This window comes from Nycticebus coucang, chromosome 13, assembly GCF_027406575.1.
Source record: "Nycticebus coucang isolate mNycCou1 chromosome 13, mNycCou1.pri, whole genome shotgun sequence".
In the NCBI taxonomy this organism is placed as follows: Eukaryota; Metazoa; Chordata; class Mammalia; order Primates; family Lorisidae; genus Nycticebus; species Nycticebus coucang.
Genome location: NC_069792.1, coordinates 21,711,505 through 21,726,038, shown reverse-complemented (window position 1 = coordinate 21,726,038; position 14,534 = coordinate 21,711,505). Strand labels below are relative to the sequence as shown.

At 39.2% G+C, this 14,534-nt stretch overlaps 1 protein-coding gene and 1 non-coding gene across 7 annotated transcripts in view; one reads left to right on the top strand and one right to left on the bottom strand.

Moving 5' to 3' along the window:
• EYA1 (EYA transcriptional coactivator and phosphatase 1) overlaps positions 1 to 14,534 on the top strand; it is a 330,700-nt gene that overhangs the window by 266,629 nt on the left and 49,537 nt on the right. For all 6 annotated transcript variants that reach the window (XM_053559176.1, XM_053559175.1, XM_053559177.1 and 3 more), the window contains one exon: positions 14,140 to 14,229. In XM_053559176.1, the coding sequence (XP_053415151.1) occupies positions 14,140 to 14,229 (90 nt within the window). The remainder of the gene's footprint in view (positions 1 to 14,139; positions 14,230 to 14,534) is intronic.
• On the bottom strand, positions 6,168 to 6,269 carry LOC128564218 (small nucleolar RNA U13). Its single transcript, XR_008374076.1, has one exon. It is a non-coding gene; the product is annotated as a small nucleolar RNA U13 (small nucleolar RNA).

The following is a 14,534-nucleotide window of genomic DNA, read 5'->3' as shown; positions in this document are numbered from 1 at the left end:
GCCAGGAGCATTGGCTCACACCTGTTGTCCTAGGAGCCGAGGTGGGTAGATTGCTGGAGCTCAGGAATTTGAGACCAGCCTGAGCAAGAGCAAGACCTCTTCTCTTTTTTTTTTTTTTTTTTTTTTTTGGTTTTTTGGCCAGGGCTGGGTTTGAACTCGCCACCTCCAGCATATGGGACCGGCACCCTACTCCTTGAGCCACAGGCGCCGCCCAGACCTCTTCTCTTAAAAAAAAAAAAAAAAAATAGCTAGGCGTGTGGTGGGCACTGTTAGTCCTAGCTACTTAGAAGGCTGAAACAAGACAATCACTTGAGCCCAGGAATTTGAGGTTGCTGTGAGCTGTGACACCACAGCTTTCTATGGAGGGTGACAAAAAATAAATAAATACATACCCAAAGATAGATAAACTGGTTTTCCTTCAACTTTCCATCTATTTTGAGTCTCAAAATCCCATAGATACTCTGAGCTAAAAGTAAATAAAAATAGGGTAAGAAAATCATTTCTGAAGCAACCTCAATTCTGAGCAGTGTTTGTGTTTGCCACTAAAAATAGCCTGCCTTGTCATTTGAAGCCAGGAAGTAAGGAGTATTACATTTTTTCTGAAGTTGGTCATCATTTTGTTCATGTATAACTCTACCTTTCTTTAGCAGACTGAACTGTAGGACTTTGATTAGACCTGTGTGAATTCTTTCATGCATTTTGCCAGAATAATGTGCTTAAATGGTGCTGGGCCAGTAGAGAGCTCCAGGAATGGGAACTCAAAGAACTTATATAAGAGAGATGGCCAGGCAGGGTGGTCCCTGCCTGTAGTCCTAGCACTTTGGGAGGCCAAAACAGGAGGATCTCTTGAGCCCAGGAGCTGGAGACCAGCCTGGGTAACACAGGGAGACCCCCATCTCTACAAAAAATTAGGTAGGGACTAGGAAACCACGTGGAAAAGAAGGGGGAGGGACTCTTTTAGGGTAGCCATTGATCACTGGCTGTTGCTAGGGCAATACTAGGGGAGGGACTTACCCTGAGGATTGGGCAGAAAAAGTGCCAGCACAAATAAAGGGCAAATCAGTAGAGGTCAGTCACTTAAGGTTTAAAGAAACCAATCAATGTAAGCCAGCTGGGGTTGAAGGACCCAATCAGTGTTTGCCAGCAGGGTTGGATGGGCAGACAAGGCATAAAAACCCAAACTGAGAACCACAATGGCAACCCATTGGGAACCCCTTCCATTGTGTTGGAAGCTTTCCTGTCTTCTTATAAACTATGACTATCGCTTCTGCTTGCTGTGGTCGGTGAATTCATTCTTAAGATTCTGAGACCAAGAACCCAACCAGGAGGAGAAAAATCGACTATCAGCGTTGCTGTCTGCAGTCCCAGCTACTAGGGAGGGTGAGATGGGAGGATTGCTTGAGCCCAGGAGTTTAAGGCTGCTAGGAGCTGTGACCACAGTACTCACTGCACTTCAACCTATGTGATAAGGCAAAATCAAAATCTCTCTCTCTCTCTCTCTCTTTTTTGGAAGCAGAGTCTCATTTTGTCACCCTTGGTGGAGTACTGTGGCATCATAGCTCACAGCAACCTCAAACTCTTGAGTTCAAGTGATCCCTTGCCTTCATCTTCCAAACAAGGGAGAGAAGTTAGGAAAAATACCAGTGTGTCTGCAGCTGGTTTTCCTGTTCGGCATCTATGTAGTACAGTCATGTGAACAGTGGTGGGCAGGCATCTCTGTCAGCCTTGTGGTAGAGGGAAGATCTATTGTACAAAGTCCTCAGTAGTACCGATAGGTTGTGACAAGAATCTGGCTCAGTTGTCTGTGGACAGAGTTCAGGGCATAAAAGGTGTTTAGTTGTCATGAGGGCAAAGCTGCTGAATTTATAGAAAATGATGTATGCTTATGTAACACCATCAGTAAAATAAAAATGTCTGTCGGCTTTACGTTGTTGTTTAAAAGCACTCTTAACTCTGAGCGGGGTCGCTAAGCAATTCTGTGACACGATTTGTTTAACTGCCCTGTCGGTAGAAGATTATGCCACCTTCTTGAACATGGCCACATAATAAAAAGGTGTACCTTGCAGATGAGGTTGAGAAAATCGGGGTGAGTACATACTGTCTTCAAAACAGTTTTCACAGTGCTGTTCACAACATAGTGAAGATCAAATATCACACGCATTCACTGGAATTAGCAGTTGAGATGATGATTGTCTGCGTAAATGGGCAGCAAAATAATCTGAGCAGCATGAACTTTAGTCTGATCACTGGAATAAAGCAAATCACATGTAAGAATGTACCCAGTGCCCCTCTTTCCCGGGGACCTAGGAGGATTCCCAGTGGTGGTTTCCCTACGGGGTAAGGTCCCATGCTCATACTGCGTGGTCTCCAGTAGGACTAACTGTAAGTCTCCAGCAAAAGAATGTGCCAGAATAGCTGTAGTAGGTGGTGCCCAGGACCTCAGCCTTGTAGCATAGGGTAATTTAGTTGGTGGGTAATGATCATGGAAAAACATCCATGAAGTAATTCTGAACGTTATGCCACCAAACGGCACCCTTCTCAAGTTGCAAACACAGAACGTCCAGGCGTATGTGGACTGCAGTGCCCAGAACATGCCTGGCTACACACCGGTCTCCTGGCCCGACACTAATGAGCCGTTCAGAAAGTCAGTCATTCATGATTTACAAAATACACGCCCAGTCGTGTAGTAGGTGCTTAGCCGTAATTCCTGCCTTCAGGGAGTTTATAAATGAATAAAGGAGTCTGTTTGTGGAGGATGAATGAATTCTCAACAGCAGTCTGTCATTGGGGTAAAATTATTTAAAACAAAATGCTACTTTAAATCCACTGAGAGTGAAATTGCAGAATCTTCAAAAATATAACAATGCTAAGAAGGAAACAAGTCTCCCTCTGTTATTCATGACACGTAGCTACATCATTTAACCAGGAACAAACAGCCCGTAGTAGGGTGTCCACCGATAACACCAGCAGTGTGGTTCAGGAAAAAAAAAAAATCAAGATCCCCAGGAGCCAAACAACCGAAAAATAAATGCCAGAGGCCTTAAATGAGGTGTTACTAAGTTTACTATTCTTAAATTACACTGGAATTTCTCCTTTGCAGCTGATTAGGACTGCCCTTCCACACTGCTGTTCCTAAATATGTAAGATGAGTGTCCTGTGGCTTCGATAACAAATGCAGGCGTTCCTCTGGGTTTCTAAAGTGAGCACTCCACTCCATATGGTAAAAATGAGCAGAGTTCATGTAGGCCGGGCAGTATCTGACTACACATTCTTGTGTCTGTTCCAAATCCTCACCTATGTCTGGGTACAGATCACCCAAGCAAGTCCTAGCACCATCTTTTCAATGAGAAGTGACAGGGTAGGAACTTTCCAGGGCTTTTGAAATTTTGGATTTTAAATGTTGGATTTGTTTGTTTGGCATTTTAAATGTTGGATTTGTTTGTTTGGCATTTTAAAATTTTCAAAATAAGTATTTTTAACACATCACAGGAAACCAACATCGTCTCTTAGAAATTTCCAAATAGAAAAGTAAATGGAATCGTACGTATGGTGGAACTCAGCGTAACCTCTCCAGTTATGATAAATATCATGTTGGAGCCAATCTTGTTTTATTTAAATCCTTACCACATCCTTCCCCACTTAGTCCTAGGATGATTTTTCAAAGCAAATTCTAGATGTTCTTTAGTTTGTACATATTTCACTATGTAGGTAAGAATCCATTACAACTCCTTTTAGAATAGAAATAGTAGATGGCATTTAGTACCTTACCCGTCTAGCCAAATTAATAATTTTGTAATATCATTAAATATCTAATCAACAGTTCTAATTTTTTAATATTTTAAATTTTCATTTTTAAGAATGGTAAAACACACATAACAGACTTTATCAGCTTAACCATTTTTAGTGGTACAGTTAAGTAGTTGCCTTCTTAAACTCTTTTTAACGGTATAATTCAGTATTAAGTACATTCACATTGTTGTGCAGCCAATCTCCAGAACTCTCTTTTTATCTTGCAAAACTGAAAAATCAGTGTCCACCAAACAACTCCATGCCCTCCCCTCTCCCCAGTTCCTAGCGACATCTGTTCTACTTTGTCTCTATGAATTTGAGGTACCTCAGTGGGATTATATAGTATTTGGTTTTTCGAGTGGCTTATTTCACTAAGCACAATGTCCTCAAGATTCATCTGTGATAGCATATGTCAGAATTTCCTGTCTTTCTAAAGTTGGATATCCCATTGTAGGTTTATACCACATTTTGTTCATCCATTCATCTGTCAATGGGCACTTGGGTATGACTATTGTAAATAGCGCTGCTATGGACATGAGTGTACAAATATCCGTTTCTTTTCTCCATGCATTTGGGTACATACCCAGAAGTGGACTTGCTGGATCATGTAGAAATTCTTTAGTTTACTTTTCTGCCATATTATTTTCATAGCAGCTGCACCATTTTATGTTCCCAACAGTGCACTAGCATTTCAATTTCTGTCCACCTTTATTTTCTGTCTTGTTTTGTGGTCTGATAGTAGTCCTCCTCATGACTGTGAGATGGTATTTCACTGTGGTTCGGATTCACATTTCCTTAATGATCAGTGATGTTGAGCGTAGTTCAAGTGCTTGTTGAGTATTTATACATCTTCTTTAGAAAAATGTCTACTCAGGTCCTTTGCCCATTTTTAAATCAGGTGTTTATTTTTATTGTTGAGTTATAAGAAGTCTTATTTCTGGATATTAACCCTATCAAATATATAATTTGCAAATATTTTCTCCCATTCTGTGGATTTCCCTGTTACTATATTGGTTGTGCCCTTTGATGCATGTAAGTTTTTCATTTTGATATACTCAAATTCATCTGTTTTTTTTTTTTGTTGTTGTTGTTGGTGTTGTTGGATTATTGTTGTTACCTTTGCTTTTGGTGTCATATCAAAAAGTCATTGCCGTGTCCAATCTTCTAAAGCTTTTTCCCTAAGGACTTTTAACTCTGAAATTTAGATCTTTGATCTATTTTGAGTTCATTTTTGTGTGCGGTGTAGGATAAAGACCCATCCAACTTGATTATTTTGCATGTTTTGCCAGCACTGTTTGTTGAAAAGATTTTATCACTTCCCCATAAAATGTCTTGTCACTCTTGTTGAAAATCATTTGACCATATATATTCAAGGATTTATTTCTGGTCTCTCTCCTATTCTATTGGTCTATATATCTGTTTATGCCAGAAACACATTGTTTTCATTACTTTGTCTTTGTTTTGGAAATTGGAACATGTGAGACCTCCAACTTTATTATTTTCTAATACTGTTTTGGCTATTCAGGGTCCCTTGAGACTCCACATACATTTTGAGATGGATTTTTCTATTTCTACAAAAAATGCCATTGTTGATTTGATAAAGGATTGCATTATATCTATAAATCACTTTGGATGGTATTAATATCTTAACACTGTCTTCCATCCATGAACATGGGATGTCTTTCCATTTATTTTTATCTTATTTAATTTGTTTTAGCAATATTTTAAAAATTGTCAGTATACAAGTCATTTTGCCTCCTTGGTTAAGTTTATTTCTAAATAAATATTTGATTCCTTTTGTTATTGCTGTTATAAATGGGAATTTTTTCCTTAATTTCCTTCCCAGATTGGTCATTGTTAGTATACAGAAACACAACAGGTTTTGAATGTTGATTTTGTATACTGCAACTGTGCTGAATTGATTTATTAATCTAACAGGGGTTTTTTTGGGGGGAAGGGGGGACTGGCGGCATCTTTATGGTTTTCTACATCTATAATCATATCATTGCAAACAGATCATTTTACTTCTGACTTTACAATTTTAGTGGCTTTTATGTGTTATTTTAGCCTAATAGCTCTGGGTAGGACTATTTCCTATGTTCTATGTTAAATAGAAGTGGTGAAAGTGACCTCCTGGTCTTGTTCCTGATCTTAGACGAAAAACTTTCATTTCTTCACCATTGGGTGTATTAGCTGTGGGCTTTTCATATATGACCTTTATTATGTTGGAGTAGTTTTCTTCTTTTTCTAGTTTAAGTATTTTTCTCAGTGATTTTGTTTATCTATTTATATGTCTCTGAAGTGTCTTTTGATCTTTAGATTTCTACTTGATCCTTTTTTTTTTAACCTCATGTATTTTGTGTTTTGTTTTGTTCTCACATCAAACAAGTAATATACTGAGGTTCAAGTAAGATTTGAGGAACACATCTTACACATGCTTATGAAAACCTAATCATCATTCTTATAAACTACAAAACCATGGAAACCTTTGTGTATTTCTGTTGAAGTAACCAAACCGTCTTTATAGAGTGTTTGAGAGTCTAGGTTTTGTTGATTGCATTACTGTTGTATTATTTAGCATGTTGCATTGTTTCTTGTATTTCCTACAAACTGGTAGATCTGGTAGATCTAGAAGCTTAATTATTAGATTCAGGTTCCTTTTTTTTAATCTATTTATTTTTTTGTCAAGACTTTATACTTCATAGACGAGGTATATTCTTCTTGAGTGTCTGGTTGCTGTTGTTTTTAAAACATCAGTATTCTGGGGCAGCGCCTGGGGCTCAAGGAGTAGGGTGCCGGTCCCATATGCCAGAGGTGGTGGGTTCAAACCCAGCCCCTGTCAAAAATCACAAAAAAAAAATAAATAAATAAAACATCAGTATTCTGGTCTGAGAGGGCTCTTTAGCCGTCCAGTACAGGACGGTCTTACTTAGTCTGTACTTCTTTTCTTCTTAGCTCAAAGTTGATGGATTAAGAAGGAGAAAACTCAAAAGTTTGGGGAGTTTTTTAAACCATTAGGCCTTTAATTCACCTGAATCAAGGATATGTAGGTCTTCTGCCAGAAATAAAATGACTAACAATTCCAATTTTAGATAAGTAGCCCAGAGCTGTTTTTAGTGAGGTAAAGTTTTGAGATGAAACTTAACACCTTGCTGAATTTTGGAATTTTCCTAACTATCTCCTCCCCATGAATAGCTTTGCACTATTATTGCAGATCCTTGATCAGGTCTTCCTGGTCAGCTTTTGTGGACAGATAGGTGTCCTCCGTGGCTCATACTGAGTAACCTGACAGGTGCTGCATTCCTTTATTATCTTTTCACTGAACTGGGAAAGTTCTGTTTACCAGCCCTAGTTTCAAGTCCCTGAATTAATGACTAATCTATAGCCGTGGTTCTCAACCTTCCTAACGCCGCAACCCTTTAATACAGTTCCTCATGTTGTGGTGACCCTCAACCATACAATTATTTTCATTGCTACTTCATCACTGTAATTTTGCTACTGTTACGAATCGTCATGTAAATATCTGATATGCAGGATGTATTTTCACTGTTACAAAGGGGTCGTGACCCACAAGTTGAGAACCGCTGATCTATAGGTATGCTTGGTGGCCAACTTTTAACTGTAGATCCCAAATATCCTACCTGAGGCTTAAGTCTTACACATTTTCTCTACATAATTTCCTTGTAAGTCTCAGTGTGAGAATAAATATTTAGCAAACATTTATGTATAATCTAATGTATTAATCTTGACTGGAAGGTTATTAACTATTAGAGAAAAATGCTATGCTCACATTAGAGACCCAAGGCATGGAATCTCTTTTTCTTACATTCAGTTATGTGATCCAACCAGAGTTTCAATTTGCGAAAAAAAAATTTTTTTGTTCTGTTTTTAAATAATCCCTCAAAGATATTTTAACTCTTTATTTTCCTCATGGAGTGGGTACAGTCTAAAATCCATGCACTTTACCTTGAATGGACAGCATACTAGATGCTTGATACAGATACTCCAGAACTGACCCTGAAAAATTCCACTTCTTATTATGGTGGCTGATATTTTTCTATTTTACTTAATATTCTTAAAGTGCTCCCACAAATTTATTTTTTGACGCTACCATAAATAAGACTTCTCTAAAAATTGTATTCTTAAAATGTTAAATATAGTATCACTTTGTGATCACTGAAATTTTTCAGGGACTGTACATAGAAGCTACTAAATTTAGACTGTATTTCAATAATCACTATTTATTGTTTTTTTTTTTTTTTTTAATTATTTTATTTATTTTTTTGTGGTTTTTGGCCGGGGCTGGGTTTGAACCCACCACCTCCAGCATATGGGACTGGAGCCCTACTCCTTGAGCCACAGGCGCCACCCCACTATTTATTGTTATGTATTCCTGAAAGATATTTGTTGATAAACTTATGCAGGGTCAAGATTTTGCCCAGACTTATTTCCCCCCCAGTCATTCATTAATTGACTCTGAGCGATGGATTTGGGCTAGGCTTAAGTCTCTGCTCACAAACTCTCACCATTTAATTCCTATAAGCTACAAGGCATATGTAACTGATTCAAAGCTGTCACACAACTTGGCTATGCAAATGATTGTTTTTTTTTTTGTTGTTGTTTGTTTTTGAAGAACACTTTTGCGTCTCAGTGAATCAATGCATTGCTTAGATTGTCTCAGAAAGACACTTGCTTCCCTTTGGTACCTAGAGCTTCAAAGGATGGGGGTGCTTTTTGCTGGCTTTCCGGATTTGGGTCTTATTTCATAGTGATGAGAACCAGCTCTGTACCAAGAAGCTTGGCTTACAGCTTTGGGGAAAATCAATAGTATCCCCTCCTGAGAGTAGTCACTTTGCATGATGTCAGGTTAGCTTCTGTCCAAATCAGCTTTACTGATAACTGGCCCCACAAAATTATGTTCATCTCAGAAAGTATTGGTGTAAGGAATTCTGTGAAAATTTTATAGACAATGCCATGGTGTAATGTCTACGGTGAAAGTCCATTTTGAAATGCTCCTAATTCTACATGAAATCAGCACCTTGTACCCCATACATGCATTAACGTATACATGATCTATGCATTTATCATTTAATAAATAAATAAATAAATTGCACATGAAAAAAAAGTCCATTTTGAACTCATGCCTCTTTAAAGGTAGTGCTGCAGAGGTAGGTAAGTAAATTATAGCATTAATTTCCTTTTGATAACAGTTGGAGAAGGGACATTTTTAGGGTGGCCTTCCTGTTTTAAACAGATGGAATTTCACCTCCAGTTTGAATGCAGAGTATTGAAACATTTTTGGTAGCCCGGGCATGGGGCCATGGCTGTAGTAAAGGCAGCAGTCACAACAGTGGTAACAATAGCAGTGGAAGTTTGCTGGACACTGGCTAGACCTTTAAATATGATACCAAATTTAATTTTGCAGATAAGCCTATTTTATTCCCATTTTACTGATGAGGGACCTGAGGCCCGGAAGTAAAGTAAGTTAACTTTTCTACATCACACACAACTAGTAAAAGGCAAAGTTAGAATTCCAGTCCAGACTCTGATGGCACAGACCGTGATGAGCCTTATGAGGATGTGCATTTCTGGCTCCTTCTACCATGGATGTGAAAGTTCTTTGCCTGCAAGTTGTGAGCACAATTATTTTAGAAGATTGCCTTTAATTTCTGTCACACGTGGCAAAAAAGTAGCCCTGCTAATGCCTCATTTTGGGACAACCATTACACCTAGTGCCGTCAAGAGACAAGCCTGGATGATGCCGTGATCTCTAATATGCAAGGCAGTCTGTTGCTTGTCCTAAGAGAATTCCTGGTGTGACAGCAAATAGAGCATCCCTGTAGGAGCAGCAGTGCCTTCATCTGTCATGAGAATCTCAGTAAATTAAAGTTTTTTAAAACACTATAGGGATTGTGCTTACTAAAAGTGTGGGCTTTTTCCTTATTTGTCTGTAAAGGTTTTATTGTGCATGGGGTGGCAGGCTCAGTCCTTGGCAGCTGCATTCCTCCTGTGGCCAGGATGCCGGGACGTTACTCAGCTCCCCCCTCTTAGTGGGATGTGTGTCCCCACCCTTTTCTCGATGAACATGAGGCCCCCTTTGTCCTTGGAGCCTTGAGTGCCTCCATGACCTGCGGCTCCTACGGGCAAAGCCACAGGCCTCTGGGACTGCATCCTGTGCGAACTTGTGTTTGGTGAGGCCCAAGGCACAGCTGTGCCTTGGCTTTCCCAGGTTCTTGGTCACCTTGTGGCCCTCGTTGAGACCCACGGCTGTGGGGTAGTGCAGAGCCAGGGCTGTAGGCAGCAGCCAGAATCTCTGATGGGTGCCATGGTGGAAGTAAAAAGTATATTTGTAAGGACCCAAGAAGTTCATCAGATGCCCTAGCTCATCTGAGAAATAAAGCAGGACAAGAGGCAGTCTTCTGGTCCTCCTATGGTCCAGTACCAACATACATTTATGGGCACTCCCTTTTTGATTCAAACTCAATTATATATTTTCAACATTTGAATTCAAATCAAGAAATAGTTCATTTGGGCATGGTAATCACACCTGTAATCCCAGCACTCTGGAAGGCCAATGTGGGAGGATTTTTTTAGGCTCAGGAGTTCAGCCTAAGCAAGACTGAGGCCCGGTCTCTACTAAAAATAGAAAAACTAGCCAAGCATTGTGGTGAGCGCCTGTAGTTCCAGCTACTTGAGAGGTTTAGAGGCAAGGAGGATCACTTGAGCCCCAGAGTTTGAAGTTGCTGAGAGTGAGGCTCTGTCTATTAAAAAGAAAAAGTTCAAAAAGCAACAGTGGACCAGGGACGATGGTGACTTGGTTGTGGTATGACAATAGTTTTAGTGTCTATGGGAACTTCTGTGTTGAGAAATTGTGTTCTGTTTTGAGAACATGAGGAAAAGATTTTGAAACAATGGGGTAATTAAAGATCACTTGACAGAATTTGAAGGCAAAACAATTGTTTTAGGCCTCAGTTTATAGACACTCAGAAGATTTCGTCATTATTTAATTTTTCTGTACAATAGTACTTTCCATTAGTTAAATGTAATTTGTCTTTGTACTGAAAACAGCCATGGGTAGACTAAAATTACAATAAATTATTTCTTAAAGAAAAAGTCGGGTTAAACCAAAGACATGATGATTTTTAAAGTCTTAGTTTTGGTCTAAGAACATGTTTTTTCCTTCTGAATGTGCCAAAATACACTGTCAAGCTATGAGTAACTTTTCAGTGTTCACTTTTATCACCTTCATTAAATTTGTAATATCTATTAAAATATTATCTATTGTAATAGAAATGTAATGTCTGTATGAGAACTCCAGTTTCTAGAATATGCCACTAAATCCGTGAACACGATTACCGATCTGTTCTTCTGCTAGTTTTCCTCTTAGGTAAAACACTTGTGGTGATCTGGCGTGGCACCCTGCCAGCTCATTTAACTGTGCACAACTCACAGCATTAATTTGGCATCCTCCAGAGCTCTGCTTTTCAGACTGTAGGTCAGGAAAAGCTGTGAAATAGAAAGTATCAGGGTACACTTCACACAGTGAATAAAGTCTCATCTTGCCAAACTTAGATTCCAGAGTTGTGTGTGTGGGTACACACACACGTGCACATGAGGGGAAAAAATATTAGATCATGGAGGAAAATGTATTTTTGACTGTGGATTATGGTTAAAAGATGTTTGGAAAACATTGCTCTTGACTAGAACCCCCTTTGTATTATAAAATTCTCTTGTTCCAGTTGACTGCCAAACTATTCTCTCAGCCTAGTGGGTGTTTCATAACAATACCATGGAGAGGCAGGTATAAAAACTGTTAAGGAATGGCTGCTAATTCAAAAGAGAATAACATTAAAAGGTAAATAAGGCCAACATCTGTGTTGTATTTTACCACAAGACTGAACAAGCCTTTAAAATTTATTAGTATCCTGACCAGCAAGTCATTACTGTAATTTATGAAGGAAAGTTAAAGTATGCTACATATTAATGAACAATAGAGTAATTCTTTTGGTGGTCATATAAATAAGCAACCATATCAAGGAGAATTAGTACTTTTTCAGAAGTAACAATATGATGGCACATAAATTTTAGAATGGGCAATTAAATAAACATGGTGAGGCTCCCTTCTTACCACATGAAAAGAGTCATTGACATGGTTATGAGACAAGTCAGTGTGTTTTATTGGCTTGAACTAGAGGGAGTAAACACCTTAGGGGCTGTGCTTCAGAAACAACTGTATGAACTTCGCTGCTGGTTCATTGTGCGGTAGAGTGTATTTGAGCATTTGCTTTGCCCAGCATTGCTTACTGATACTTCAAATCCTGGGTGAGCAATTTCCCATAAACCCAAGAGTGAATTAGTTTTCTTCACTTACTTGTGAACTATTTTTAATTCTGCAAGCTAAAAAACTTCATAGATTTCAGGTGGCATTAAAAGGAACAATTTAAGAATGCTAAGGAGCATGAATCGTCCCACAGGAAATTTGAGGGAATTGTTTTCCTTTGCCCTTCCCAGCGCAGCTCTTGAACACTAAATTAGCCTCTTCCTCTCACTAAACCCAGCGGTGTGCTTTGCCCCTGTGCCAATCTAACCCCCCAACTTTTGGCAGTACCATGTCTGTCGTCTGCCTCCTTTCCACTGTCAGTCAGCTGGCAGAAAAGGCACAGGCAAGAGAGGAACTGAGGCCAGAGATGCCTTATCCTCTTATTTCACCAGCACCCTTCTTTTCCTGTCTAGGACTCTTGGAAGACAGGACCTAGGGATGCTGGAGTGGTGTGGGCGGAGCCGGCAGGTGTGGGCGGAGCCGGTCCCGCCTCCATGGCCACTCCTGATTGGTTCATGGCATCTGGCCAGCCACACTTTGCCTCTATCTCTCCTTTCAGACTCTTGCTGTCTCCAAAACGTACCAACGGGTATGAGTGTGGCAATTTTTTTTAAGTACCCTACGTGAGAACATTGTTTGCCATTTGATTTACTGAGGCTCCGCAAGACAAGGACCCCAAAGTGGGAGAGCAGAGGTAGGGACTGGCCCTGCCTTCTAGGGCTCTTCCAGCACTTCTGAGTAGGGAGTAAGATACAGGCAAATCTTGATGCTTGGGATGAAGATAGTGTGTTCAGAAGACAATGCAGAAAGTATACAAAGTTTATGTTGGGCCAGATTGAATAGTAAGACTCTTACTCTCTTTGGGTTTTATGGTCTTGACTCTGCTATAAGACTCAAAAATACTAGTGATACACAGCGTACCCTCGCTGGTGGCATAGTTTCTCCAATTACAATTTACCTGGTTAAGTGATACAGGTAGATTCTGTACTTACTCCAGAGGTTTGCTGTGATAATAAAATAATGCGTCCAAAATTATTGGTATTTTAAAAAATTTAAAATATCATACCTATAAAACTGGGCATTGTTATTAGAATGCTAAAGTAAAACATTCAGAAACTCATTTTATATCCTCATTTACTTTCTCCTTTGAAAGTTTTTTCCTTTTTTTTACTTAGTATGCAGGATCTTCAAACATGAACCCTGGTGATTCTTGAGTTTGATACATTGCAAATACAGTAACACCATACAAACTGCAACTATCTGCCTGTCCCCCAAGTTCATTTCAGTGGCAGTAGGTATCACGGAGTGGTTGTGTGGAATAGACTTGATTGCTCAGAGCTAGTGTTCAAGGCTTGGAGATTTAGGTAGAAGCCACTGTACTCTCTGGAATGCCATCACTCCCCTCAGTTTATGGTACCAGCTGTTTGACACCTGGGTAGTGTCCTGTGAATGTCCAGATCAGTTCCCTGAGCTGGACGTGGTGCCCAGTGGTCATCACTTTCCCTTTTGAGTGTACTTAAAATTGGCAGGTAGTCTGAATAAATGCAAATCATGAAAAAGAGTTATCTGGGGTAAAATTATTATTTATTAGCTTTCTGAAAATACAGTGTATATTTTTTCTAGACTGTATTTTCTGATATTTGTGATAGTACAGTTAGATGTTCACTCTTAATGGATTGTGATATAATATAGACAGTAAGTTTTTTTTAATCATTGAATTTCTTCTGAAACAGACACATAAAGCTGAATTTCCTATACTTTACATGACTAAGTAACTGTAGATTTTGTTTTGTTTTTGTTTTTTGTATTATCTTAAACAGCAATTATTTCTCCATTATGTACCAACAACATTCAGGGAACTTTTCATAAAATCAGTCACCGAAGTTTGCACGCACGCCAAAAGAAAGCAGCTGGAGGCCGGGTCTCCCTGTGTGTCTTTCCGTCTTTCTTGACGCCAACTCCCTCTTATCGTGACACTGTATTTCATGTAACCGGAAATATGTTCCTGACCTGTAAAATTTTCCTTTTAGGATCCACCCACTTCCGTTTCCCTCGGACTGAGAATGGAAGAAATGATTTTCAACTTGGCAGACACACATTTATTTTTTAATGACTTAGAAGTAAGTTCTCATTTTTTAATACATATTTCATTTTGCATATCTGAAATCAGTGATTGGATTTAAAGTAACAATGGAGTATCATTTTTTTAAATATATAATTGGAATAATGAGACAAAGTAATCACTGATGACGTGGGAATGTGTTTGGCCCTCATTGTATTTGTTATGTTTTACTCTGGCTATTGTGTTTCACAGTTAGATCCCATGTGACCATTGGTAAACATTAAAATCCGATAGTAAGAATCTTGAATACTGGGCAGCGCCTGTGGCTCAAAGGGGTAGGGCGCTGGCCCCATATGCTGGAGG